Here is a 27001-nt window from a genome sequence, read left to right as displayed (position 1 = left end):
CACCTCAATGAGCTTGGTTATCATGTGGATATGGTCGATTGTGCTGAATCCTTTTCGGAACCCGGCTTGCTCGCATGATTGTCCTTCATCTAGTGTTCTGCCAATCCTATACAGGATGACTAGAGTGAACAGCTTGTAGACAACGAACAACAGGCAGATCGGGTGATAGTTGCCAATGTCGTGGATACCTCCCTTCTCGTACAGTACAACGGTCCTGCTGATTTTCCATTGGGACGGAACCTTGCATTCAGACAGGTAGCCTGTGAACAGCCAAGCCAGTGTATTGATGAATACTGACAGCAGATTCTTCAGATGTTCAGATCTGACCTTGTCTGGGCTGCTGTTCGCTTCTTTGCCGACAGAATGGCGTGTCGGATTTCGGAAGAGAGAATGCTGGGAACGACATATCCATCCTGCAGAATTTGGTATGTGGGCAGGTAGCTGTGGCTATCAAAGAGATCCGAGTAGAAGTCATGGATAATCTCCACTGCCCTTCTGGAAGATGTAATAGATCCATCAGGACGACGGAGGGCAGTCATCTTAGTCTTGTAGTTGGCAAAGAACAGGCGGGTGTTGCAAATGCTTTTCCCGGTTTCTGCCGCATCAGCCAGCATTGCTGCTCTTCTCTCTTTGAGGTCTTCCTTGATCGCTTCTCTGCACAGCTTTGTGAGCTCGAATGTTAGCTTATTGTTGCCTGAGGCTCGCACCCAGCCACGTTGGCAAACGAGCTCACAAGGTTTTGAAGACAGGCACCGTTCTGTGGCTTTTTCTCTCTCGGCGTTTTTCGCACAATCACGGAAGTTCTGAACCAGTCGACCATATTCTTCATCAATGTTGTCAACGACAGCATCTTCCCATGTTGTGGAGTTCTTAGGTCAATCTTCTCGGTCCTATCTTGCCATTAAAATCACCAAAAATGATCTTGTAGAAGGTGTGGTCTTCTTTATAGAACTTTTCCAGCTCCATGTAGAACTTCTCAATTTCTTCTTCATAAGTGGATGTTGGTACACAGAGAACAAAGAATGAAATTGCCGCAGTGAGTCACATCTATTCAAGTGTAATCGTCTGATTTGGGTTCTTAGGCATTCTAATGAATCAATGCTCATGGTCAAATTCGTGTTGACAAGGACACCAACACCACAGATGCCTCTTTTGTCACATGTTCCGAAGAACAGTTCTTCTCCAGTGTCAAAAACGGCATGATGTGATTGATGCCTTCTCGTCTCAGTCAGACCAATGATGTCGTACTTGATCTTCCATTTTTGCACCATCAGGTCCTCAATGGATGCTTCTGATGCCAGCATACGTGCGTTAAAAGTACAGACAGTCTGGGCTGGAGCAATAGCACAGCGGGTAGGGCGTTTGCCTTGCATGCAGCCGACCTAGGTTCGATTCCCAGCATCCCATATGATCCCCCGAGCACTGCCAGGAGTAATTCCTCAGTGCATGAACCAGGAGTAACTCCTGTGTATCGTCAGGGGTGACCCAAAAAGTAAAAAATAAAGTACAGACAGTCATTTTAGTCCTTCGTTTTGGCAGCCAAGTTCGGCCCTGAGATTCTATCAGTCTCTCCTTGCTCATACTTCTTAACGCTGCTATATTGGGGGCTCTTTCAAGGTCAGAGACCCATTGTTTTTACTGTTTTTGGCATATCGAATATGCCATGGATAACTTGCCAGGCTCTGCTGTGCGGGCGGGATACTCTCGTAGCTTGCCGGGCTCTCGGAGAGGGACAGAGGCTTTTAGGGCGGCCTCTAATCGCCCTTGCAGGTGTTCCCATTGTTCAAACCATATTTGAACATTATCAAATATGGTGCGATAATAATGAACAACGGGTATTAAGTGTTTTATAATGTGTCAATATCATAGATGCAGAAAAATATGTTATAAGATCCAACACCCATTCATGACAAAAACATTCAATAAGATGGAAATTAAAGGAACTTTCCTCAATGTAGTCAAAGGCATTTACCACAAGCCCACAGCAAAAATATTAAATGAAGAAAAACTAAAAGTCTTCCCTCTAAGACAAGGTTGCCCACTCTAGCAACTTCTATGAAACATAATATTGAAATTACTTGTCATAACAATTAGACAAGGAAAAGATAGCAAGGCCTCCAGATAGGAAAGGAAGAAATCAAGCTCTCACTATTTGTGTATGACATGATATAGAAAATCCTAAAGACTCTACGAAAAAGCTCCTAGAATGAACAGATTTGCATAGTGAAACAGTAGACTACCAAATTAGAATACAAAAGTCCATAGCTTTCCTATATACAAATAATGAAAGAGAAATAAGAGATATGTTGCCAACTCTGGTACATTCCCCAGCAGCTCATATGGTCCCCCAACCCCATCAAGAGTGATTCCTGAGTGGAGAGCCTGAAATAAGCCCTGTGTACCACTGATGTGGCCCCAAAACAAAATCAAAACAAAAAATATGATTCACAATTATGCCTCAGAAAATCAGATACCTCGGAATCAGCTTAACTAAAGACACAAAGACCTATATATTAAAAAAAAAAAAAATCTACTCCAAAAGATAACAGAGGACACTAGGAAATGGAAACATGTTCCCTGCTCATGGATTGGAAGGATTAACATCACCAAAATGGCAATACTCCCCAAAGCATTGTATAGATTCAAAAGACTCCCTCATGTCATATTTAAAAGAATACTCATGTCATTTTTTAAAGAAATAAATCGCCGCCACCACAGAGCTTATTGGAAAGCCACGTATGAGCTGGCGGTGACGGGGCAACTGCAGCCTCATGGGATGGGGGGGGCGGAAAAGGCTCGTCCTTCACGTCCTACTGAGGCCATGAGTTGCCCCCCTCGAGTGGCTCTCCGGCACAGCCATGGCACCAGACACACAGAAATCAATCTCATAATTATCCAGAGAGCCCATCAGACTACCAAGAGTATCCCACCCGCACAGCAGGGCCTGGCAAGCTACCCGTGACATATTCGATATGCCAGAAACAGTAACAAGTCTCACAAAGGAGACATTACTGGTGCCCACTAGAGAATATCAATGAACAACAGGAGGACAGTGCTACAGTGCTTGTTTTTCACTAATTAGGCTTTTCATTTGGTTTTTTGTTTTGGGGACACAACTGGCTTACTCCTTGCTTTGTGCTGAGGAAAGACTCCTAGCAGGACTTAGGAAACTATAATGAGGTGCCTGAGATCAAACCCAGGTTGGCCATGTGCAATTCAAGCACTATACCTGCTGTTCTATAAGTCTAGCCCCAGAAATTAGGCTATTTTGGAAATAAACATTATTTTAATGCAAAATAGATGCTGCTAGAATTAAGAGTACATAATTTTTATTTAAGGCTTTCTTTTTTTTTTTTTTTTTTGCTTTTTGGGTCACACCTGGCAATGCACAGGGGTTACTCCTGGCTCTGCACTCAGGAATTACCCCTGGAGGTGCTCAGGGGACCATATGGGATGCTGGGAATCAAACCTGTGTCAGCCGCGTGCAAGGCAAATGCCCTACCCCCTGTGCTATCACTACAGCCCCACATTATCGTTTTTAAAACAATATTGACTTTCTACCAGTCTTTTGCTTTTCTGCCAATTAAAGCATTCTCAATGTATCACTGTACCATCTTCCAAGTGCTTTAACGTGAAGCAGCATTTATTTATCAAGCGGGCCTTAGGGGCTTTCCCAGACAACCCTGCTTCAAAATCCCAGAACACTGGCGGCTGGAGTACAGCAAGTAGGGCGTTTGCCTTGCACACGGCTGACCCAGGTTCGATTCCCAGCATCCCATATGGTCCCCTGAGCACCGCCAGGGGTAACTCCTGAGTGCAGAGCCAGGAGTAACCCCTATACATCACCGGGTGTGACCCAAAAAGGAGAAAAAAATAAAAAAGCGAGTAGGGCGTTTGCCTTGCACACGCCCAACCCAGGTTCGATTCCCAGCATCCCATATGGTCCCCAGAGCACCGCTAGGAGTAATACCTGAGTGCATGAACCAGGAATAACCCCTGTGTATCGCCGGGTGTGACCCAAAAAGGAGAAAAAAAAAATTCCAGAACAACATATGATCCCCTGGGCACTTTCAGGGGTCACGCCTCCTGACCACTAGACAGGAACAGACCCCGACCACTACTGGTTTTTTCAGGGGCCTCCCTCCCCACAAGCATTTAACTAAATGCTAAAGAGAAAACGTCATCAAAGTCAGATGCTCCTTCGAATGCAGATATCCTTCAACCAATTTTCTTTCAATAAATACAATTACTATTTTTTTGTAATGCAGGTATACTATTTATTCAGGCATTGATTAAGTTGACTGAAGTGGGTATGAACTCCACGGCAATTAGGCTTTTAATATACCTTTCAAAGTGTTTCAGGTTCATTTATTTTTGCCATTGTTTATTAAAATAAATGAAACACTTTCCTAGACTTCAGACGTACCTTTCTAATTCAATTAATTCAATGCATATAATCCTTTCCCACAATTCAAACATACTTTCCTTCTTAAAATCTCAAAATAAATTTATTTTTTAAAACAATCAAAAGTAGTTTTGCTCTTCAAGCCTATATTACCCCCCTGAATAGGTATTATGCTCACTTGTCTGTTTCCTTTTCATTTTTTTATATTTGCGGGGGTCGTGGGGCAGCGATGCTCAGGGGTTACTCCTGGCTCTGCACTCAGGAATCACTCCTGGTGGTGCTCAGGGGACCACATGGGCTGCTGGAGATCAAACCCGTGTCAACCACATGCAAGGTAAACGCCTACCCCGCTGTCCTCAGTCTGGCCCCACTGTCTCTATTTCTTTGCTTGTCATTTTCCATTCTGAAGAAGTCTGTGTTGTCTCTTGAACATGTACTTATGTACTTCTCCTTTTTCCTCCCCTCATATCTTTGTAAATAAGTTTCAATAACAATTTTCCTGCTTCACCAAAAGGAAAAAAGAGAGAGAGAGAAAGAGAAAAGTTAAAAGTAAAGTCAATGAATGCTATAAACTTAGCCTGCAGCCCTGCATGAAAGGCAGTCCAGCTTAAGACTCAGCAGTGAATTCCTGGAGACAGCAGTTTGCTGGCAATCTCTCTGGACCCCATGCCGAGCGGATCCCACCGGGGCACCTCAGATGGAGCAGGTGTCCCCTCTCCATCCACTCTGGATGAACCCCCAGTGGTCACAAACTTTCAGGAAAAAAACCCAGGTATGGGGCTGGAGCAATAGCATAGCGGGAAAGGCATCTGCCTTGCACGCAGCCAACCCGGTTTTGATTCCCAGCATCCCATATGGTCCCCCAACACTGCCAGGAGTAACTCCTGAGTGCAGAGCCAGGAGTAACACCTGTGCATCACTAGGTGTGACCCAAAAAGCAAAAAAAAAAAAAAAAAAAAAAACCACTCAGGTATGTGGGAACAGGCTCTGAAGACTCCCGGACACATGTTCATCCCTTCCTATCTCCCCACCCCTTTGGGATCCTGGTTGCCATGCCCACTAACTGCCTCTGGGCCACATTTAAGAGACTCTCCAATGAATCTCAAGATGGATTAGCTCCCTACAGAGATGTCTCTGAACCCCAATCATTTACATATTTAGAATTCCAGGAGCAAAGTGGCTGAGTGACCTCCCATGATATTCACAATAAACAATAGAAAATAAATTATCTAGAATCTGACTATGGCAGGCAGGCTTGAACAGTGGTGGGAAAATTCAAAATAATGGTGGTAGAAAGGTGTTAATGGTGGTGATTGGTGTTGAAATATTGAATGTAATCAATTAATGTGATCAACCTTATGAAAATAATTATTTTAATAAAAATAAATAAATGGGCTGGAGCAATAGCATAGCAGGTAGGGCATTTGCCTTGCACGCAGCTGACCCAGGTTAGATTTCTCCTTCCCTCTCGGAGAGCCCGACAAGCTACTGAGAGTATTCCGCCCGCACGGCAAAGCCTGACAAACTACCTGCGACGTATTTGATATGCCAAAAACAGTAACAACAAGTCTCACAATGGAGACGCTACTGGTGCCCACTCAAGCAAATCGATGAACAATGGGAGAACAGCGCTACAGTGCAAAAATAAATAAATAAAAGCTCCAGTTTAAAGTCTGCAGAGATGGACAGTGAGCAGGTCACTTGTCCAGTATGCAACCTACTTAGGGTCAATCCCCAGCACCTCATCTGATTCGCTCAGACTCACCAGGGGTACTCCCTAAGCATGGAGCCAGGTATGGCCCCAAAACATAAATACATATGTATGTATGTACACAAACACACATACATATACACACATACTCCATCTTTAAAAGGCCCAATCAATGCACGGTATGATCAGTAAAGCATTAACTTAAAAAGATTTTCCAAACACTTGTACACTTATTGAGACAACAAAGCTTAATAGAAAGAATACAGGTTTTGGAATCAAGAAACCAGAATTCATATACCCTGCTCCTGAACTCTCTTGTCTGTGAATATATGGGTAAGTTAAATGCTCCAAACCTCAATTCCCAGCTTTGTAAAACAGGAATGACAATACTTAACAGTGATAAAGAACAAATGAAAGATTAAATGCAAAGTACCAAAATAGACAGAGTGTAAATATTACAGTATATATACATGGTAGTTACTATATTTTTTTCATTTCTTTTTGGAGAAAAAATTTTATTTTGTGACAAGTTACTTAACTCTATTTCTAATTCAACTCAAAAAAACAAAAACCATGGAACAGGACATAGAACAGTGACTGTCTCTGGCAGTTCTCAGTTACAGGTTAAGAATGAAGCTAAAGAGATCCTCCTCCAGATCAAGCTTGGCTACCTGTGCCAAAGCAGCCCAGTGTCCAACTATATTCCCTTACCTTGCAGGCTACATCAACTAATCGCATCTGAACTGCTTGATTCTCCAGGAGTTTAGTGCCAATTGCAAGTAAAGTATCCAACAGCTGAGCTAGCACTTGATGAGACTCTAGAAAGAAGTAAAGTTGGATTGTAAAATTTCAAAAGATCAATGTACAAACTCTCCATCCCACAGCCACCACAGTTCAGCTTACTCATCGGCCTTGCTCTACAGATTCACAACTAAATGTCTGAGGAGATGCAAGCCATGCCACTAAAATTCATGCTCCATAGGTCTCCGAGCTGAAGGTCACCCTCGGGAGAGTGATGGGCAGCCACACCCACCATCTATGGCTGCTGCCACACCAATGGGCGACTGACTGCTTCCCTAATGATCTCTGCAGAGACACCAAACCATGAAAATTCCATGGACATCAGCTTTCAGGTTAAGAACTCTGGAGCCTTCTCCAAATGGGGGTGGGCAACTTCCTCCCTTGTCTTTACAGAAGCCCTGGCAGCTCTTCCCACACCCCACAGCCACTACCATGTCAACTCATCAGCCAATTCTACAGATCCTCAAGTTTCTGGAATGTGCATACCTCGAATTCCACAATAAAGACACCCCAGTAAATCGGAAATTAACAGAGAAGCCAATAAACTCAACAAATGAAACATAATACAGAAGCAAATAGCTTAGTAAATCCTCAGAGAGGACTTAACAACCCAGCGCTAAACAATACAATAACTTTCACAACTTTATTTTACTGAAGTATTTCTGATAATTCCATTAGCCATTCAATTGTAACAAGCAATAAAAAAATAATTACTGTGTGCATGTTAAGGGGGAAGTTTTGGGGAATAGTTGGGAAAATGGAGATAATAGTGGAGGGAAGGTCGCACTGGTGGTGGGATTGGTGTTGGAACACTGAGTACCCATAACAAGTGTATTGTGAACTTTGTAACCATGGTATTTAAATAAAGAAAATGTTGTTTGATTTTTAAAATAAACAACACTTTAGAAACTAAATTCACGTGGCTTAAGAATGTAAATTTTTTTCATCTAGTTTGTACTATTTAATCACTAATTCCAGTTAATTAATGCTAAGTTTCTAAGAAGCTTATGTCTAAAACTGACTTCTCTACAAACTGGGCAATAGTTCACGTAAATATTCAGTGCCTGGCTGATTCAAAGCCTTTTCTGCTTTCAAGATAAAGTCTAAGCTCCTTAGAAAAACATACCAACCCATTCAGGATATCTAAACATCTGTGCCTTTCTATCCTGATTTATGTTTTCTCACACAACTACTTAAGATTTCATGTCACCATCTATCTTTCTTTCTTTCTCCCTCCCTCCCACCCATTTTTAATTTGGGGCACACCAGTTATGCAGAGGGCTTACTCCTGGTTCCCAGCATCTTTTGTGTTCCCCTAGCACTGCCAGAAGTAATTCCTGAGCGCAGAGCCAGGAGTCACCTGAGCACCGCCGGATGTGACCCAAAAAAAGCACAAAAAAAAAAAAATGCTATCACCTAGAAACAAAGCTCCCATGTGAAGCTTCTCCTTCCCAAAATGAACTGACATTTGTGCTTCCACCACACTGGCTACATCTGTTGCACATCTACTTACTCTCATATAAGACAGGACACAAAAAGTCCCTGGGGCCAGAACAAAAAATTAGAAAGATGCTATTTTACTTGTTGGTATTTACTATATTATAAACACCAAATTATGAAGAAGACAGAGAAACTTGGAAAACACTGTTAATAGTAAGTATAAAACAAAAACCAGGGCCAGGAGAAAGCTCGAGTGCTAAGCACAGTAGAACATGTGCATGGAGAAAGCCCAAGTTCAAACCAGCACCACATGCTCTCCCAGGCACCTCTGGGAGCAAACACCAAGCGATTACCTTCACCAGGAATTGATTGTGTTGATCTGCCTCTGGCACTGCCACATTGTTTTATTGAAATTGTAGAAATTTGTTTATTTTGGGGGGCCACACCCTGTGATGCTCAGGGGTTACTCCTGGCTCTGTGCTGAGTTACTATTCCTGGTGATGCTTATGGGACCATATGGGATGCTGGGGATCAAATCCGGATCAGCTGTGCAAGGCAAATGTCCTACCCACTGTAATATCTCTCCACCCCAAAGTGGCAATATTTTAAAAGCTCACTATATTGGCATTTTAATAATGAGACTTCCATGGGTGGAGGATCAGGGAAGGTTGGGAAGTTGGGACCACATCTGGCAGTGCTCAGAACTTACTCCTGGATCTGCACTCTGGTATCACTCCTGTGGGCTCAGGGACTACATGGGGAACCAGGTATCAAACCTGTGTTGGCCATATGCAAAGTAAATGCCGCACCTGCTGAGACTTCCCTCTCTTAAAAGAAGAATGGGGGACAAGGCGAATCAGTGTAGATTGGCCTTGTCCCCCAGCACCCCAAATGATTTTCTAATCCTGCCAGGAGTAAGCTTTGAAACCCAAAAACAAACCAAAAAAAAAAAAAGGATGATATTTTCATCATTTCTTAGATATCACAAGTGAGTCAAAATTCAATATACGAGAAACGGGGAATAGGGTGGGAGCTTTCAGGCAGTGCTGAGGTGCTGGAGCCATTCTCAGTGATCCTGGGGTTCATGGTGCTCGACCTAACAATCCTGTGCACCTAGCACTGAACAGCTGTACATGAAATAGAAATTTAGACTTCCTGTGTACACTTGACTATAATTACTGTCATACATGCTTTTTGGCTGGAGCGATAGCACAGCGGTAGGGCGTTTGCCTTGCACGCAGCCAACATGGCCAACCCGAGTTCGATTCCTCCTCCCCTCTCGGAGAGCCCAGCAAGCTACCGAGAGTATCTCGCCCGCACGGCAGAGCCTGGCAAGCTCCCCGTGACGTATTCCATATACCAAACACAGTAACAACAAAGTCTCCAATGGAGACGTTACTGGGCCCGCTCGAGCAAATTGACGAACAACGGGAGGGCCTTTACCTTTTACCTTTACATTCTTTTTGGGGGGGACTGGGGGCCACATTTGGTGGTGCTCAGGGCTAACTCCTGGCTCTTGGGAAAGCTCAGGGGATGCTATGGGATATCAAGGATTGAGCTAGGGTCAGCCATAAACAAGGCAAGGACCCTACCCATTGTTCTATCGAGTTTAAGGCTTAAGACTAAATATTGTTTTGTTTTGTTTTTAATTTTATCTTCATAAAGCTGTTCATAATAATTTATTACATTCAATATTCCAACACCATGACACCTTCCCACCACCTAAATGCTGTTTACTGGACAGCCATATTTGACTAAGTTATATGTATCCCCAAAGAAATTAAGACTGTTCTTTAAAACTACAGGGCCAGGGTTCAATTCCCAGCATCCCATATGGTCCCTGAACATCCGCCAGGAGTGATTGCTGAGTGCAAAACCAGGTGTAACCCCTAAGCATTGCCCCCAAAAACAGACCAAAAAAACTATAGGGCCAAACTAGATGGCTCAGTGGGCTAGGGTGCACACTTTGATTACAGGTCTGATGCCCCAAACACAGACAGGATGGTTCCCCCCGACACAGTCCTGGAGTTCTACCAAATGAGAGCCAAAAACAAAACATTAAAACCAACCTAGTCAAAATTGATTTCTTTCTTTAAAAAAAAAAAAAAAAAACAGGGTCTTTTTCTTTTACTAATTTAAAATTAGGGCTGGGAAAGATAGTCCAGCAGGAAAGGCACTGGCCTTGCAAGTGGTTAAACAGGGCTGAATCCCTGACACCTCAGATGGTCCCCTGGAAACAAGAAAAAATCCCAAGGGGCCTGAGTGTAGAACCTGGAGTAAACCCTGAGCATCACTGGGTATGGCCAAAAAAAAAACCCAAAAACAAAAACAAAAACAAAAAAAATTGAGTAAACCCTAAGCACAACCAAGTATAGCTTCAAAATCAAATAAATAAATACTAAGATAATTAATGTACTAATTCTGTATGAAACATTTGGGGGAGAACTACAATCTGAGAATGAACCCAGCTACGGGGAAATACATGCTTTAGCCCTTTGAGCCCTAACTCCGATATAAAACAATTTTGCACTTACATCAAAGCAGATTAATCAGCATTTTAATCACTATTTTAAAGCTGTCGCCTAGTATTAAGTGGCAATAACTTTTTCTCAACCTGCAGTTGTTACCCATGGAGACAAAAAGTCTCCATGGAAGTCTTAAAAAGTAGAAACAGGAACAAGAGTCACATGTGGGAAGCCTCAGTTTGAGCCTGGCACCACAGGACTCTCCAAGCACAGACTGGGAGTGGCCCAAGCAACAGCCAGGTATGGCCCAAAGCAGACAAACAAAAACGATGACATCATGTTCACGTCACTCAAAAGTTAAGAATAATTTCAGTGAACAACAACAAAGAACAAATTTTAAAAACCAACAAACCTTGGGACTGGGGAAACAATTTTGTCCATGTGTTTGTGTGTGTCTGTGTGCGTCTGTGTGTGCGTGCAGGCCAGTGTACGTGACCTCTGTTTGTATGTATGTTTGTGCGCGTGCATGTGATCTCTGTTGTCCTGTGTGTGTGTGTGTGTGTGTGTGTGTGTGTGTGCCGGCATATGTGACCTCTGCTATCCTCTGTGTGTGTGTGCTAACATTTGTGACCTCTGTTGTCCTGTGTGAGGGGGAGAGGGGGTGTATGTGACCTCTGTTGTCCTGTGGGGGGAAGAGGGGTGTATGTGACCTCTGTTGTCCTCTGTGTGTGTGTGTGTGTGTGTGTGCGCGCGCGCGCGTGCACATGCACCGGCGTATGTAACTACTGTTTTCGTGTCTGTGTGTGCCAGCTTATGTGACCTCTGTTGCATGTGTATGTGTGTGTATGTATACCGGAGTATCCGACCTCTGTTGTTGTGTGTGTGTGTGTGTGTGTGTGTGTGTATGCACACGCCGGCATATGTGACCTCTGCTCTCCTGTCCTATCTGTGACTTCTGTGGTCCTTCTGTACCTGCATATTAACTCTGTTGTCCTCTGTACCTATGTGTGACCTTTGTTGTTCATCTGTGTGTGTGTGCAGTGGTGCTAGGGATAAAACCCAGGGTCACTTACATGCAAGACAAACAAGTGCTCCGCCAATGAGCTCCCTCCCAGTCAAGTTACTGCTTTCATAGCAACTAAATTACGACAGGCCACAGGACCACAATAGCACATTACAGGATCTCTAACCAACTCTGGCACAGTCAACAAATCTTTAGCCCTGATTCAAACTAAGTAGCCAAAAGTGTGGTCGCTTCTTTGAGCTTCAGTATTGGCCCCTGTAAGAGGCGAGGTTATCTACAGTGCAGAATGTGTAAACTATCTTGCATACAGAGCACTTACTTAGGTGAATAAATGACAGCTACTTAGAGACAAACCACATTTTAACTATAATGTAAGTATACATCCATGCCTTATTAAATCACCCTCAAATTATTTTTTCCCCTGGTTTGGAAACACACCCAGCAACACTCAGGGGTTATTCCTGGTCTGCTACCAGGAATTACCCCTGGCAGTGTTCAGAAGACCATATGGGGTGCCAGGGATTGAACCAGGTCTGGCCGCGTCTGAGGCAAAGGCCCTACCCACTGTACTATCAATCCGGTTTCTCAAATTGCTCCCTAATAGCAACCGACACAATTTTGTTCTGAATTCTACACAGAAGGAAAGACTACAGCACTTCCAAACCGCAACTTACTTTCATTCTGCAGGATGTTAATAGCATCATCCATAATGCAGTCTGGTGAAAATCCTGCAGTTTTTGATAATAAACCCAGCAAAGATGCAATTCTCAGTCTCACTGAAGGATCATTCTCCTGGAACAAAAAAAGCTTTCAGTTAACCATCATAAACATTGAAAACCAACATATCAGAAGAGATTCAATAGCCCAGTAAGATTTCAAAGCTCTCATTCTAAAAAATTAATTTTATATGGCATAAGGGACAGAGTTTTTCTCTAAGTGTTATGCTCTAAAGGGAATGAGAATTTCTTAGAATGCCTGCCCAAAGTCAGTAACTTCGAATGAGAAATGTGCCTCAGAAATCAAACCAACTCCTTCTCTGTGTAGTCACATTAGACAGAGTTCCAATGCTCTGTGGCATCAATACTGACAGCACCCAACGCTGCTTCCAGGATGAGTATCGGGCACCCAACGCTGCTTCCAGGAGAGTGCTGCGCCCACCCGGCTTCCAGGACAAGAGCGCTGTGCCCATGCTGCTTCCAGGACGAGGGCCATGCACCTATCCTGCTTCCAGGACAAGGGCCGTGCGCCCATCCTGCTTACAGGACAAGGGCCGTGCGCCCATCATGCTTCCAGGACAAGGGTCGTGCGCCCATCCTGCTTCCAGGACAAGGACCGTGCACCCATCCTGCTTCCAGGACGAGAGCGCTATACCCATCCTGCTTCCAGGACGAGAGAGCTGCGCCCATCCTGCTTCCAGGTCGAGCCCTGCAGGCCTCAAAGAGTAGTTCTGCAGGTGTCACTCCTATCCTAGAAAGACTGTTTCACTCTTGCTAAGAATCTGGGAAAGGAAAACACATCTTATGTCTGCACTCCAGACAGCAGAGAAAGGGACAATTAGTCATTTTTGTTTTGATCTCAGGAAGTGCTTCCCAATTTAGACATCGCCCTACCCTACAGATGAAAATAAATGTATATATAGATATATAAATTCGAATGAATTCACGTAATGAGATTTAAAGATGACCGCTGGACTAGAGCTGTTACCGACTGGATTCCACGGGATGTCAAAAGACCGCGTGGCCGCCCACCTACCAGATGGTCAGACTTCTTCATCAAGATCATGAACGATCGGTTTGAGGCCCTTCATGTTCCCGGAGTGAACAGATGCCATTGGGCTACACTAGCAGGCAACAGGGACAAATGGAGACGTTACTGGCGCCCGCTCGAGCAAATTGACGACTAACGGGAAGTTAAGTGATTATTAAGTGATAGATATATAAAATCACCCTATCTCCAAAATGTCATGCAATGGAGTCGAAGCAATCATACAGTGGGTAGGCACGTGTCTTGCAAACATCCAACCCAGTGATCCCATAGGGTCCCCTGAGCACCACCAGGAGTAATTCCTAAGTGCAAAGCCACGAATAACTCCTGAGAATTGTCTGGTGTGGCCCCGAAGCAAAAAAACTAAAAAGCATACACAGAAGCAGTCAAATGTTGGTCCCTTCCTTTCTCTGATCATCACCTTCTCATGTGAAGTGTAGGACCAACCTAACTGAACTCTATGAATATGCAACTCAGAAGGGCACCACCATAAAAGCAAAAACAGCCACATGGAAAGGAGCCCAAGAAATAGCTCGAGTTAGCAGCACTTGCCTTGCATGCAGCTGACCACAGTCCCACCCCCAGCATCACAAAGGGTCCCACAAAGGCCCAGAGATATGACCCCAGAGGACAGAGCCAAGGAATAAGCTGCCAGACGTGGCCCAAAACCAAAAGAAAACAAACAAAAAAACCATGAAAGAAATGATGCAACTGCCTATTTCATAACATGAAAAATTCCACAGAATAAGAGACCTGGTTCTAAAACAATAAATATACATGGTGAAGAACAACAAAAAAGTAGGGGGAGATGGTTGGGGATGCTGTAGGCTGCAAGACCCAAAGGGCAGATAAATCAACCAACACAACATGCTTCAAATGGCCCAAATGACAAGATACAGAGAAAGCTGAACACGAATGGACTGCAGAGGCTATAGCGGGTTACTAAAGTGTGACTCTTCAGTCTTCTTAAAAGTCTCTAGGGGCTGGCTGGAGCAAACCGGAATACCACCTGGTGTAGCCCAAAAGACAAAAACAAAAACCCCAGCCTCTAAGGGCTAGAGAGACAGAGCAGGCTTAAAGTACTTTCCTTGCATGAAGCAGGTCCCAGTTCCACCCCCAGCTTCACATATGGTTCCCTATGCCCCGCCAGGAGTGATTCCTGAGCACAAACCCAAGAGAAAGCCCTGAGCACTGATGGATGTGGCCCAAAACCCCAAAATACTGACTAATTTTAAAATTTTATAACACGATCACAATCATCCTGTTGTTCATCGATTGCCTCGAGCAGGCACCAGTAACGTCTCCTTCGTCCTAGCCCTGAGATTTTAAAAAGTGCCATATTCAAGGCTCTTTCAGGATTAGGAGAATGAGACCTATCATTGTTACTGGTATTTGGCATATTGGGTACACCACGGGGAGTTTGCCAGACTCTGCCGTGTGGGCAGGTTACATTCAGTAGCCTGCCAGGATGTCCAAAGTAGAATGAGATAATAAGGTGTCGCGCAGCTGCAAATGCGGCCACGCGCTTCTGGGAGCTAGGTTTTATAGTCTCTGGTTCTTGGCCGTTGATGGGATTACACGGCGCCAGGGGGAAGTTGGTGAGTGTGACCCCTGCCTACTGGAAGATGGAGGATCTGGGTGGAGGATGCTCAGCCCCGATCCGAGCAGGCTTGGAGATCTCAGTCCTGGGACCCGCATGCCTTTGTTCCTCTGCCGGTACCTTCACGCATGTGGAGAGCATGGTTGTGGCTGGTTCTGGTGTAATTCCATCAACGGCCAAGACCCAGAGACTATAAAACCCAGCTCCCGGAAGAGAACTGCACAGAGTCTCCTGCCCCCGCGTCTGGCTGTCCTCACTGGGGCCCCTTGGAGGGGGGCAGGTTGAGTTTCCCTCCCCGCCCCGAGCAGAGCTCCGGCAGCCGAAGACTTCCAAAATTTTATATATTAAACAGATAATTAATTGTTCAGTGAAATGACATGCACCTTGGGATTTTCTCTAACAACCCCAGAAAGTGGCAAAACACTGGTACTGTTGAAGCTGGAGGGAGGCTCATGCCATTCTTCCCTTTAGATTATGTCTGTGAATTTATACAAAGTCAACTTATGGTGGAAGTCAATATAGAAAGCATTAGTTTTATCTAGTATCAAACTGCAAACTGCAGACTAGTGTAAAAGCAGTATAAAAGTGAGGTGTACGTATATATCTAAACCACAGAGCCCGAACGACAACTTTAAAATGTGCCTGCCAAGGAGGCAGGCTAGCAAACGGGAGGAGCTTGACATTGGTAGAGGAAAGTTGCCACTGGTGGTGGGGTTAGTGCTGGGATGTCTGAAACTCTATTATGGACAACTTTGTAAGTTACAGTGCCTTGGGCTAGACCAACTAGCAGTGGGGAAGGCACTTGCATATGGCCTTGCATGAGGTCAGACCACGGTCGATCCCCGGCACCCCACAGCGTCCCCCGAGCACTGCCAGGAGTGATTCCTGAGTGCAGAGCCAGGTGTAACCCCTGAGTATCACTGTGTGGTATGAGAACAAAACAAAACAAATCACAGTGCCTTAACCTAACTATTAAAATTAAAATGCACTTATTTAATCAACAATTCCACAAGGAGGGCCGCTTACGTGCCAAGCATCACTGTAATGAAGGTGACGGTGAATAAATATAAAAAATAAAAAGAAGTAACTCCAGCCCTGTAAAGCTCACATTCAAGTGAATAAAGCTGGCAAAGACAGGAAGATCAACAGATGATGGAAGTAAGGCGGGAGGATGGAAGGAAGAAGCCAGAGAGAGGGATAGCATGCTTACTTTGCACACAGCTGACCTGGGTTTGATTCCTGGCATCCCATATGGTCTCCTGAGCCGCCGGGAATAATTCCTGAGTGCTGAGCCAGGAATAAACCCAGAACACAACCAGGTGTGCCCCCCCCCCAACACACACACACACACAACACCACCACAAAACAAAAAAAAAAGGTAATGAATAAAAGAATGAATTCTAGTAGTAAGAATTCTGAAGAATAGAAAGACTGAGGATAAAGAAACTCAGTGGCAGAGCACATGACTTGCACTGATGAGGAAGGAGAAGCAGAGGAGGAGGAGGGGAAAAAGGAAGAGAATGAATAGAGAAGAAAAAGGGAGGAGCAGGAGAAGAGAAGAAGGAGGAAGAAAAGGGAGAAGGTATGTAAGGGATTAAGAGTGGTCTGGGCAGGCTACTCTGCAATATGAGGAAAAGTCCATTCTGAGAACATGACTTTGAGTGGACACTTGATCAAACTGCAAAAATTGCTCAATCCTCTCCAGAGTATTATCTGGAGTTTTATGTAAAAAGTTTCCATTCCCAGAGGCAAGTCTCACTAGCTTATATAATTTTTATACTACTTAAATAAATTACAATTTACTATTGTGACTTTCTAAAGAGTTTAAATTTAAAATTCTACATAAGCATGGGACTGGGCCATAGCACAGCGGGTAGGGCATTTGTTTGCCTTGCACGTGCCAACCTGGGTTCGATTTCTCCTTCCCTGGGGGGGGGTGGCAAGCCCCGAGGGGCTCTCGGTTCTGGCGCCAAGCGCCCTACCGAACGCCAGTTGGGCACGACCCACTCTGGGGACAGTGCCAGGTGGGGAGTTTGACTGGGGCGGCACACCTGTCAACGGTAACACAGGTATCCTAAGGCGAGCTCAGGGAGGACAGAAACCTCCCTTGGAGCAGAAGGGCAAAAGCTCGCTTGATCTTGATTTTCAGTAGGAATACAGACCGTGAAAGCAGGGCCTCACGATTCTTCTGACCTTTGGGGTTTTAAGCAGGAGGTGTCAGAAATAAATAAATAAAAAGATTTTTAAAAAATGGCCAACAGGTGCCAGAAACATAAACTGCTGAGCCAGAGAGACTGCAAGGCAGGGCTTGCCTTGCCTCTGGCCAACCAGATTCAATACCCAGCACTGCATCCCCTGAGTCCTGCCAGGAGTGATCCTTGAGCACAGAGTCTGGAATAAGCCTCCAAGGTTACTCCTAAACCAAAAATAAGTAAGTAGTCATCAGGAAAATGTGACTCAGACATACATTAAGATGCTAGGGGAGCTGGAGCAATAGCACAGCAGGTAGGGAGTTTACCTTGCATGCAGCGGCCTGGCTTCGATTCCCAGTCAGCATCCCACATGGTCCCCCGAGCACCGCGAGGAGTGACCCCCTCCCACAAAAAAATTTTTAAAAAAAGATGCTGGCGAAGGGGACTGGAGCAATAGCACAGCATGTAGAGCGCTTGCCTTGCACGCAGCTGACCCGGGTTTGATTTGCAGAGCCTGGCAAGCTCTCCGTGGCATATTCAATATGCCGAAAACAGTAACAAGTCTCACAATGGAGACGGTTCTGGTGCCGACTCAAGCAAATCGATGAACAACAGGAGGACAGTGCTACAGTGCTGGCGATGCCTCAACAGATGGGAGTGAAGGCTTTGCACACAGGGCGCCCAAGCTCTATCCCTGGTCCATCAAGCACCACCAGGAGCAACCCCTGAGCCACAGATACCAAAAATGAAGCAAAACACCCCGGCATGCAGGGATACAATAACAAAGACAGTGATAAAGACCCTGGGGAAATCTCCATGACTCTTGAACTCTGTGCAATACCATACCATCCCAGGTAGATCAATCACCTGGCTGACAACTCCATGGCTTTTTGGAATAAAGGATGGGTGATTCCCCTCCTTTCCAGGTAAGTCTGTGAGTCTCCTGACCTCCACCATAGCTGTACTATCTCTCTGGCCCCACAATGGCTTCTTTAAAGGACAGGATAAACTTCTTAGCATGTGGCATTGAGGATAGCACTCACTCAAGATGCTTATGGTTGCCCTCTACTAGAATAAGGTATGTTTACTTCTAGTTTGCTAAGAGATTTTACACATTTCAATAATGAATTAACATCTCATTAATAATTAATGTGCTATGTCTTATTAGTCTTTCTTTTTGGTTTAATTTGGGGGCAACACCTGGCATGCTCAGGGGTTACTCCTGGCTCTGCATTCAGGAATTATTCCTATTGGGTCTCAGGGCTCTAGATGGGATGCCAGGGACTGAAGCCCGCTCGGCTGCATGTACGGCAACTGCACTACCTACTGTACTATCACTCCAGCCCCTTATTAGCCTTTTCAGCATTCCCTTTCTCAGGATAAGACACTCTCCATATTTATAGGCCTATTCAGAATTTCTCTTTTAAATTTTCTTAATTCTTTTCACTCTCATCAAATATTATAATTGCAGGCTTTATTGTGCGTTTCCAAAGAAAGTTGTGGGCTCATGCAGGGGACTCGAGTGTTCTGTGGCCAAGAACCATTCCTCTGGCCCACCCACAGTGACAGACAGACAAAGGACTGGGGAAACAGTGAAACACAAACCCAGGATTGTTAGCAGTCAGGTTATTTCTCTCTCCCCAGCATAGTTCTATCTCTCCCTTTACGGCATAACCGTAGTTTTGATCATAGTCTCAGTCATCATAGTTCCTTCATCCTAGTCTCCTTGTAGACCTCAAAGTCCTCTACTTCGAGTCATCATCATCATCTAGTCCCTACTTTCCCCTTACAGCATAGTTACACAGAAATCATGAAGGGTGGGTACACATAGGTGGGGTTGAAGAGTATCATAACAACAAACAGAGGTAAAGCCACTCCTTCAGCGGAACTTCTAGGAAATTAACTCAAGGACAAGATTTCATCTGAAGGTTCAGCAATCCAGATTACTAGGAGATGTGCTCAAGGGCGGGATTCCATCTAGGGTGTATTGCTTTGTCTTTTCCTCAGCTAGTCACTGTCACTGTCACTGTCCTGTCCTCTCGTTGTTCATCGATTTGCTCGAACGGGCCTAGTAACATTGTGAGACTTGTTACTGCGTTTGGCATATCGAATACGTCATGGGTAGCTTGCCAGGCTTTGCCGTGCGGGCGAGATAATCTCAGTAGCTTGCTGGACTCTCTGAGGGGTGGAGGAATTGAACCTGAGTTGGCCATGTCGGCCGCGTGCAAGGCAAACGCCGTACCCGCTGTGCTACCGTTCCAGCCCCATCCTCAGCTAGTAATCCATTTAAACAATCATAGTAAATTTACTTCTTATAATATTTCTAGTCATTTTGTATGAACACATAAGATAATGGTTGGCTCTTCCTGAGGACATCTAACTATATATCCCAAACCACAGTCCTCCGGCCAGATTTAGTCTTTCTTAACTCCAGCAGGGTCCTTATTCAGTTACTTCTTTTTGAGTCATGACAGACTTTGTCCATGACGGTGCTCTTTACTTATACTTACGGCACTTAGCTTGTCTCCTTTCGATGCCAGGGTAGCTTACAGCTTGCCCTGGGTCCATCCAGTCCCTTTGTCAGGACCCTGCTTTTGGAGTGCTAGGAACTAAGGGCACTATTGTGGGAGTAACTCCATAAACCTAAGCTCCCTGTGGGAGGAGCAAGGACAACCCAATGTTATCCAACACTTTACCTATTTCAAGTAATCTCTAAAATAATTAGTGAAGTATTTTCTTTTTGTTTGGGGGCCATACCCAGTAATGCTCAGTGGTTATCCTGGCTCTTAGGAATTAAAGCAAAGAATTTTAAAAGACAGTTTTATTAATAAGAGGGAGACAGAACAATTAACAGACCCAAGTACAAAACACAAGTTAGTATTTTAGATATGAGAATTGAAAACTTATTTATATAAATGACAGCAGACATTATATCATATTAAATGATTTTAAGATCTTTATATAGGTTAAAATTATATAGCAATCTTCACAAATTAACTTTCATTGATTTACTTTTTGATAACTGTTATTTTCCATACCGCTAAGTTTTCTTGGAGCAAGCAATACAAACTAAATTTATTTTGTGTCTGCTAAGGTTGGCAGTTATGGTGGAGAGGAAACTGGGGACACTGCAGCAGAGTGAAACCCCAGAGAGCACCCCAGCCCCTCCCATCATCGCAGCATGAACACGAGAGAAGCTGGAGGACAAAAAGTGCCAAGACTGAAGAGGACAAAAGTGGGTATAGGGCAGTGGGAAAGTTTCACCTCTGACTCGACTCAAGTCCAGGGATCTTGACTCCCTCAGATCACACATATACAAAAAGCATGACCCAGCCTGGAAAGCCACAAAATCAAGTGTGCAAGCAACACAGTTAAGCTTGCCAGGACAGGATCTGCATATTTTGTTTGGTTTAGACTTGGGTGTTGCACTTGGTGGTACTCAGGGACCACTCCTACCAGGAGATAGAAGCAGATTTGGCACATACCAGACAAGTGCCTCTCTATGCACTAGCTCTACAACACCTACATCATTTTTTTTCTTTTTTGGGTCACACCTGGCAACGCACAGTGGTTACTCCTGGCTCATGCTCTCAGGAATTACTCCTGGCTAGTGGTGCTCGAGGGACCACATAATATGCTGGGACTCAAACCCGGGTTGGCTGCATGCAAGGCAAACGCTGTACCCGCTGTGCTATTGCTCCAGCTCCCTGAATCATTTTATCTCTATATCTAGAGCAATTCTCACAGAGAAGACACTGAGTAAAAACGTATTTGACACATTCTATTTACTTAGCAATATTAACATATCTGGGGAGGGAGCGACAGCACAGTAGGTAAAGCACCGGCCTTGCACACAGCCAACCCAGGTTTGATCCCCGGCATCCCATATGGTCCCCTAAGCACAGCCAGGAGTGATTCCTGACTGTAGAGCCAGGAATAACCTCTGAGCATCATCAGATATGGCCCCGAAACAAAAACACACACAAAAAATATCAATACACCCTACAGATACGCTCAATTATCCATTCTGCTATCAAGTCTTCCAGATCTTCTTACCTTATAATAATGCTCCAAGAGAATTCTGACTACTCCCTCAACACTTTCAGCCTCAACAGGCTTCCGTGCAAATTGGAGCAGATATTGCAGGGCATCCGCTGGGGAGGAGGCTTTACACAGATCAATGTGCAGAGCCGCTGATTTACTGGGTTTTGTCAGGCGAAGTTTCTTAGCAGCAAGTTCCTCTTGCTGTTGCTACAAGGGAGTAAAAAAGACAAGACATGAAAACCAAACTAAAAATATGGCCTACCTATTCAACTCTGCCTCATTTGGTGGAACTAATTTTCCCATGGCAGAATCTCCTGCCCCCGCGCCTTGCTGTCCTCGCCGGGGCCCCTTGGCGGAGGGCAGGTTGAGTTTCCCTCCCTGCCTCGAGCAGAGCCTCGGCGGCCAAAGACCTCCGGAACCAGCCACAACCATGCTGAGACCATTCTCTACATGCTTGAAGGTACGAGCAGAGGAACAAAGGCATGCAGGTCCCGGGGATGAGATCTCCAAGCCTGTTCGGATCGGGGCTGAGCATCCTCCACCCAGATCTTCCATGTTCCAGTAGGCAGGGGTGACTCCCACCAACGGCGCACTGCGCCCCCACCCCCCCACCATGTAATCCCATCACCAGCCAAGACCCAGAGACTATAAAAACCCAGCTCCCGGAAGCTGGGAGTAATCTCATTCTTACTTTGGACAACCTGGCAGGCTACCAAATGTAACCTGCCAACACGGCAGAGTCTGACAAACTCCCTGTGGTGTACCCAATATGCCAAATACCAGTAACAATGATGGGTCTCATTCTCCTAACCCTGAAAGAGCCTTGAATGTGGCTCTTTTTAAAATCTCAGGGCAAGGACAAAGGAGACGTTACTGGTGCCTGCTCGAGGCAATCGACGAACCACAGGATGATCATGATCGTGAATTTTCCCATAAACTCATTAATAAGTTAAAAGGCCAGAGAGATAGTACAGTGGACAGGGTGCTTGCCTTGCACACAGCCAACCCAGATTCGATCCCTAGCATCCCATATGGTCCCCCGAGTACCACCAGGAGTAATTTTTAAGTGCAGAGCCAAGAGTAACCCCGGAGCACTACCAGATTTGGCTCAAAAAACAAAAAAACAAAAAACTGAGTTAGTAGTAGCAGGATGCTGGATACCCTACAGAGTGCCACTGATGGAACCGGGTTTGGCACATTGAACATGAGCATTATGAACAGGAAAGAGAACAATAAACTGAAGAAAAGACTCTGAATCCCAATTTTGTTTTTTTTACAAGCCATCAGGTCTTTAGCTAGTCAGTACACAGCTCAGCAGTGAAAGGACCGGCCTTGCCTGTCTGAGACATTGGTAGCCTGCATCACAAAAGTAAAAAGCAAAAGGAAGTCTGCAGTCCAGAACAGTAGAGCACAGCAGACAGGGCACCCATCTTGCACAGGTTTGATCCCCATCACCAACTATGCTCCCCTGAGCACTGCAAGGAGTGATCCCTGAGCCCAGAGTCAGGAGTAAGCCCTGAGCTATATGCTGGTCTTCAGCTAAGTCACAGTGATGGTTCTAATTTTTTTTTTTGTCTTTCATTTGTTTGTTTTTGGGGTCACCCGGCGATGCACAGTGGTTACTCCTGGCTCATGCACACAGGAATTACTCCTGGCAGTGCTCAGGGGACCATATGGGATGCTGGGAATCAAACCTGGGTCGGCTGCGTGCAAGGCAAACACCCTACCCGCTGTGCTATCGCTCCAGCCCCGGTTCTAAATTTTGGTCTCTCTCTATAACATCTATCTGCTACAGCTTCAGTGTTAAGAGATCACACAAAGGATCTCCTCCGTTCATTTCTGAAAAATAAATCCCAATTCTGCTAACACATTCAGATTTCTGGGGCATGCCCCGCTTGGCTTCCCTCCCGAGAAAACAGGAATCGATAGGCCCTGTACAGTTCACACTGAGAAAAAGGCTGCCCTCTCTCTGGCAGACCACCACAGGATTCTGCCTTTACTAAAGGAATGGTCAGTATGGGAAAAAATACTCTCCTTGGACCTAGCTGGCTTGAGCCAGTTAATATTTACTGAATGGCTGATTTACACTTGGGACTTTCTTGGAGAGTCATCTCAGATATTCTAAGAAATGATTATGTTCAGTTTTAGCTTTTGTAGAAAGGAATGGCACGAGATCCTCATCTGAGTTACGGAATTATCGGAACAATTATTTTCATAATTCTCTTTAGGACAGTCCGTAACCAGAACCACACTAGACACGTTCATCATGTGGTAAGAATAATAAGGTTTTGAGATCGAGGAACTGGGGTTCAGGTCTCACTATGCAGGGGAGGCCTTCCACAAAAGTGGGATGTAATGTGGGTTTTCACAAGGCTGGTGGAAACTGCAACGCCGTTACGCTGCGTGGGTCTAGCAGGCACCACATCCCCGTGGGTTCTCGTTCGCTCCCTGTGGTTCGCGGAGAGAAAACGAGGCCGGGATCCCTCCGTTCTGTGGTAGCACTGAACACAGAAGGCGGCCCCTGGGTCGGGATGCGAAGCACCCGCCGCGCACGCGTGACCGTGCGTCTGTGCCGCCAAAATCAAGCGCACTCCCCCAACACTCCGTGTGGCGCCGCGAACACAGGGTTCGGGGGCCGGGAGCCGGGAGCCCCGCGCGGCTGGCAGCGCCCGAGAAGCCGGCGGGCGGCAGGGCAGGCGCGCGCCTCCCCAGAGCATCCCAGCCCGGCCCCGAGCCCGGCGGCCCGCGAAAAGGTCGCGGCGGGGTGGGGCGGGCGGGGAGAGCGGGGCGGAGGCCCGCGGGCTCACCTGGACCACCTTGGTGAACTCTTCGTACACCCGCTTCTTCAGGTGCGCCGCCATGGCCGCCCGCGGAGAGGCGGGCCTGGGAGCCCCTCGCGGCTTCCGTGCTGCGCGCGCGCCAGGGAGGCCTGGAAAGCCCGTCCACGCGAGAGCAAGCACCGCAGTCCGCCAAGGCAGTAGAGTTGCGGGAAAGAGGAGCCGTATCCACAGCCCCTTCGGACCACCGGCACGGGAAAGGAAGCAAGGTGCTGAGGGGTGGGGCTAGGCCAGGCCAATGGAAGCGTCCGGAGGGGGCTCGAGGGCTCTGAATGGCCCAGAAGTGGAGACGGATCCGGAAGCGGAAGGAGCGGGGAAGCCCGGGTAGAGGGCGGGTCCTGGGACTTGGCTCCCTTGATGGGACTGCTCGTCAGTGTGTTCTAGTGGTGCTCTCTCCTTCTCCGTCATCTTTGCGAACATCCCGGCCTTGGAGAGACCGAAAGGAAGGAATGAGAAGTTGAGTTTTGAGTGTTGAGTTTTAACGTCCCGGAAGGGCCCTGAAAGCCCGTCACGGCTTGCAAACAGGAGCAGTGGGCTAGGAGCCTAAAGGAGGTGACCGATTATCTGCTTCTGGTAACCGCTTCTTTTCTGGCTCATGTAACAGGCATTTGCTTTGCTGTGCTTGCGTGGACATATAGGGCGCCAGATATGGCCTCAGTGAGCTAAATGATTTTGTGGGTGCTTAGGGGAGTGACCAGGCCACCAGGATGTGGTTTTTCCTAATAAAAGACCAATGCTGCTCTTGCCTGCCAGAACAGCCCGCCACCTGCTATCAATAAAGACTTCTCCAAATTATAATTTTTTTTTTTTGGTCTCCAGAAGTCTTTAGCTCACAACCCCACGATCTCCCCTGCAACCTTGTGCTAGCAGCTCATAAGCATTACGTCTCTTAAGAGACCTCTACTGGCTTCTGCAGAATGCAAACAATCTCGAGGTCTAAGGCCTTGCAGTAAAGCTTTGCACCATCCTTGGAGTCAATGGACAGCACCCGCAGATAATGTTTGCGCATAAAATTACAGGAACACCTAATCACAATCTTATGAGAGCAGAAAGGTGCTCACAGGCTGTAGTGTAGTTCTCTTGGGTCAAATCTGATATCCGCGCTAAATCTTAACTGGCTTGGTTTCCTTCTTTCAAAAGTGCTCCTCATGATGCACAGAGAGCCTCTGTCCAGTGAGTGAATGCAGAATTTAACCTATGGGATTTTTACAGCCAAGCCTGCCCCCACTGCTGCAATCCTAGAGATTAGAAACTATAGTAATTGGTTGAAACTTTCTTTACTATTGATGTAGACAGGCAGGCAGAGGGAATGGCAGTAAATTTCTTGGGAAGTAATAGCCCTGACCTCATGGAGAACTGGTGGGAGTGCCAGTCCATAACAGACCCTGAGGAGGCTGGACCCCTGACCAACAGAAGCTCGATCAGGAACAAAAGGCTGGGAAAGGAATTTTCCAACTCAACCTGGTTGACAACCTCCTTAGCAACGGACTTTGACCTAGATAGAAGCCCCCCTGTGGGGGTAGATTGGAGAAACCCTATAAAGGCCACCTTGAACAAAGGAAGTACACACATATGCTGCCTGAGCTCATGTGCTGCTTGTGCCCATATAGCCAAGCACATACAGTGCCTGAGCATATGTGTTGCCTGCATCACCCCTCTTGAGATGTGTACGTTCATGCTTTCATGTCTAATGCTGGGAAATGTGTAGGGCCTCCCTCCGCCCTTGGAAAAGCCCAGATTCTCTGGAGTTACTCTCCACTCTCCCACTTTCTCTTCTTCCTTCCCTTCAAAATCCCCAATAAAAACTAATTTCAGTGCTCGTTTACTGTTTACTCCTGAAATTTCTTTGTGCGAGACGGGACAAGAACCCAGTAACCCTGGCTCCGGTGGCAGAGGTGAATCGGGAAAGTGACTGTCTTTCTCCTCCCCACTTCACATGAGCCACCAGTGCGCCCACCAACATCATTGTTTCCTCTAGCAGCAATCACTATGTTTCATAGGAAAATGTTCATTTTCTCCCTCAGATCTAGGAGAGCTGATTATCTAACATCTCACTGGCTTAGGTTTGCAACAACCTGGCCATAATTTAGTTTGCGGAGGGAGGGGAGTGAAAAGTTCCAATCTGCCCACAGGACTATTTTTGCCCTGGGGACTGCCCTTTCTCAACCTCCATATCAGTTTTCTCCCAGCTACTCTTGATGGATCAGAATAGGAGCTGGAATAAATTGTTTGATCTGTGTGTATGTGAGTGTTTGTCCATGTGTGTGCACGTTTGATGTTTGAATATGTTTGTATTAAGTTTATCTGTATCAAACACTGGAATGTTAAAGCCAGGTTGAAATTGGAAGTAGAACTTCTCAGGTACAGACCTGGGCTAGTCAGTTTACAAATGGGGTAGACTGCATAATCACTGGAGGTAAGTGGTATGTGAGCCAAGAATTTAAAAATTCTAGGTGCTTTACTTATTTACTATAAATTTATTATACCAAAAGTAAGCTGAAAGTTTTCTAAACTGGCTACAAAGCCTATAAAGAAATTGAAAATCATTTTCTAAATATCCTATTGGGAAAAGTGAAATATTTTTAACATTTGAGATTCTTGAGCCTCAGAACCTGTACTGCTTAGAAAAAAATTTAGGAATTAGAGCTCAAAAGATAAAATAAGAGTTCTACAAATGACCTGCACGACTTTATTTTTCAGGCCTAAACTAATTTCAGT

At 45.7% G+C, this 27001-nt stretch overlaps 1 protein-coding gene across 2 annotated transcripts in view; it reads right to left on the bottom strand.

Moving 5' to 3' along the window:
* Window positions 1-24422, bottom strand: part of INTS4 (integrator complex subunit 4) — a 94724-nt gene extending 70302 nt beyond the window's left edge. For both annotated transcript variants that reach the window (XM_056114763.1, XM_056114764.1), the window contains exons 1-4: window positions 24254-24422; window positions 21459-21653; window positions 12521-12638; window positions 6828-6934 (exon numbers count right to left, since the gene is read on the bottom strand). In XM_056114763.1, coding sequence (XP_055970738.1) covers window positions 6828-6934; window positions 12521-12638; window positions 21459-21653; window positions 24254-24307 — 474 coding nt within the window. In that variant the 5' untranslated portion in view covers window positions 24308-24422. The remainder of the gene's footprint in view (window positions 1-6827; window positions 6935-12520; window positions 12639-21458; window positions 21654-24253) is intronic.
* Between the last annotated feature and the right edge of the window lie 2579 nt (window positions 24423-27001).

The sequence above is a fragment of the Sorex fumeus genome, unplaced genomic scaffold (genome assembly GCF_029834395.1).
Source record: "Sorex fumeus unplaced genomic scaffold, SorFum_2.1 ptg000026l, whole genome shotgun sequence".
NCBI lineage: Eukaryota > Metazoa > Chordata > Mammalia > Eulipotyphla > Soricidae > Sorex > Sorex fumeus.
The sequence above is the reverse complement of the archived record's forward strand: the minus strand, read 5'-3'. Positions and strand labels throughout refer to the sequence as shown.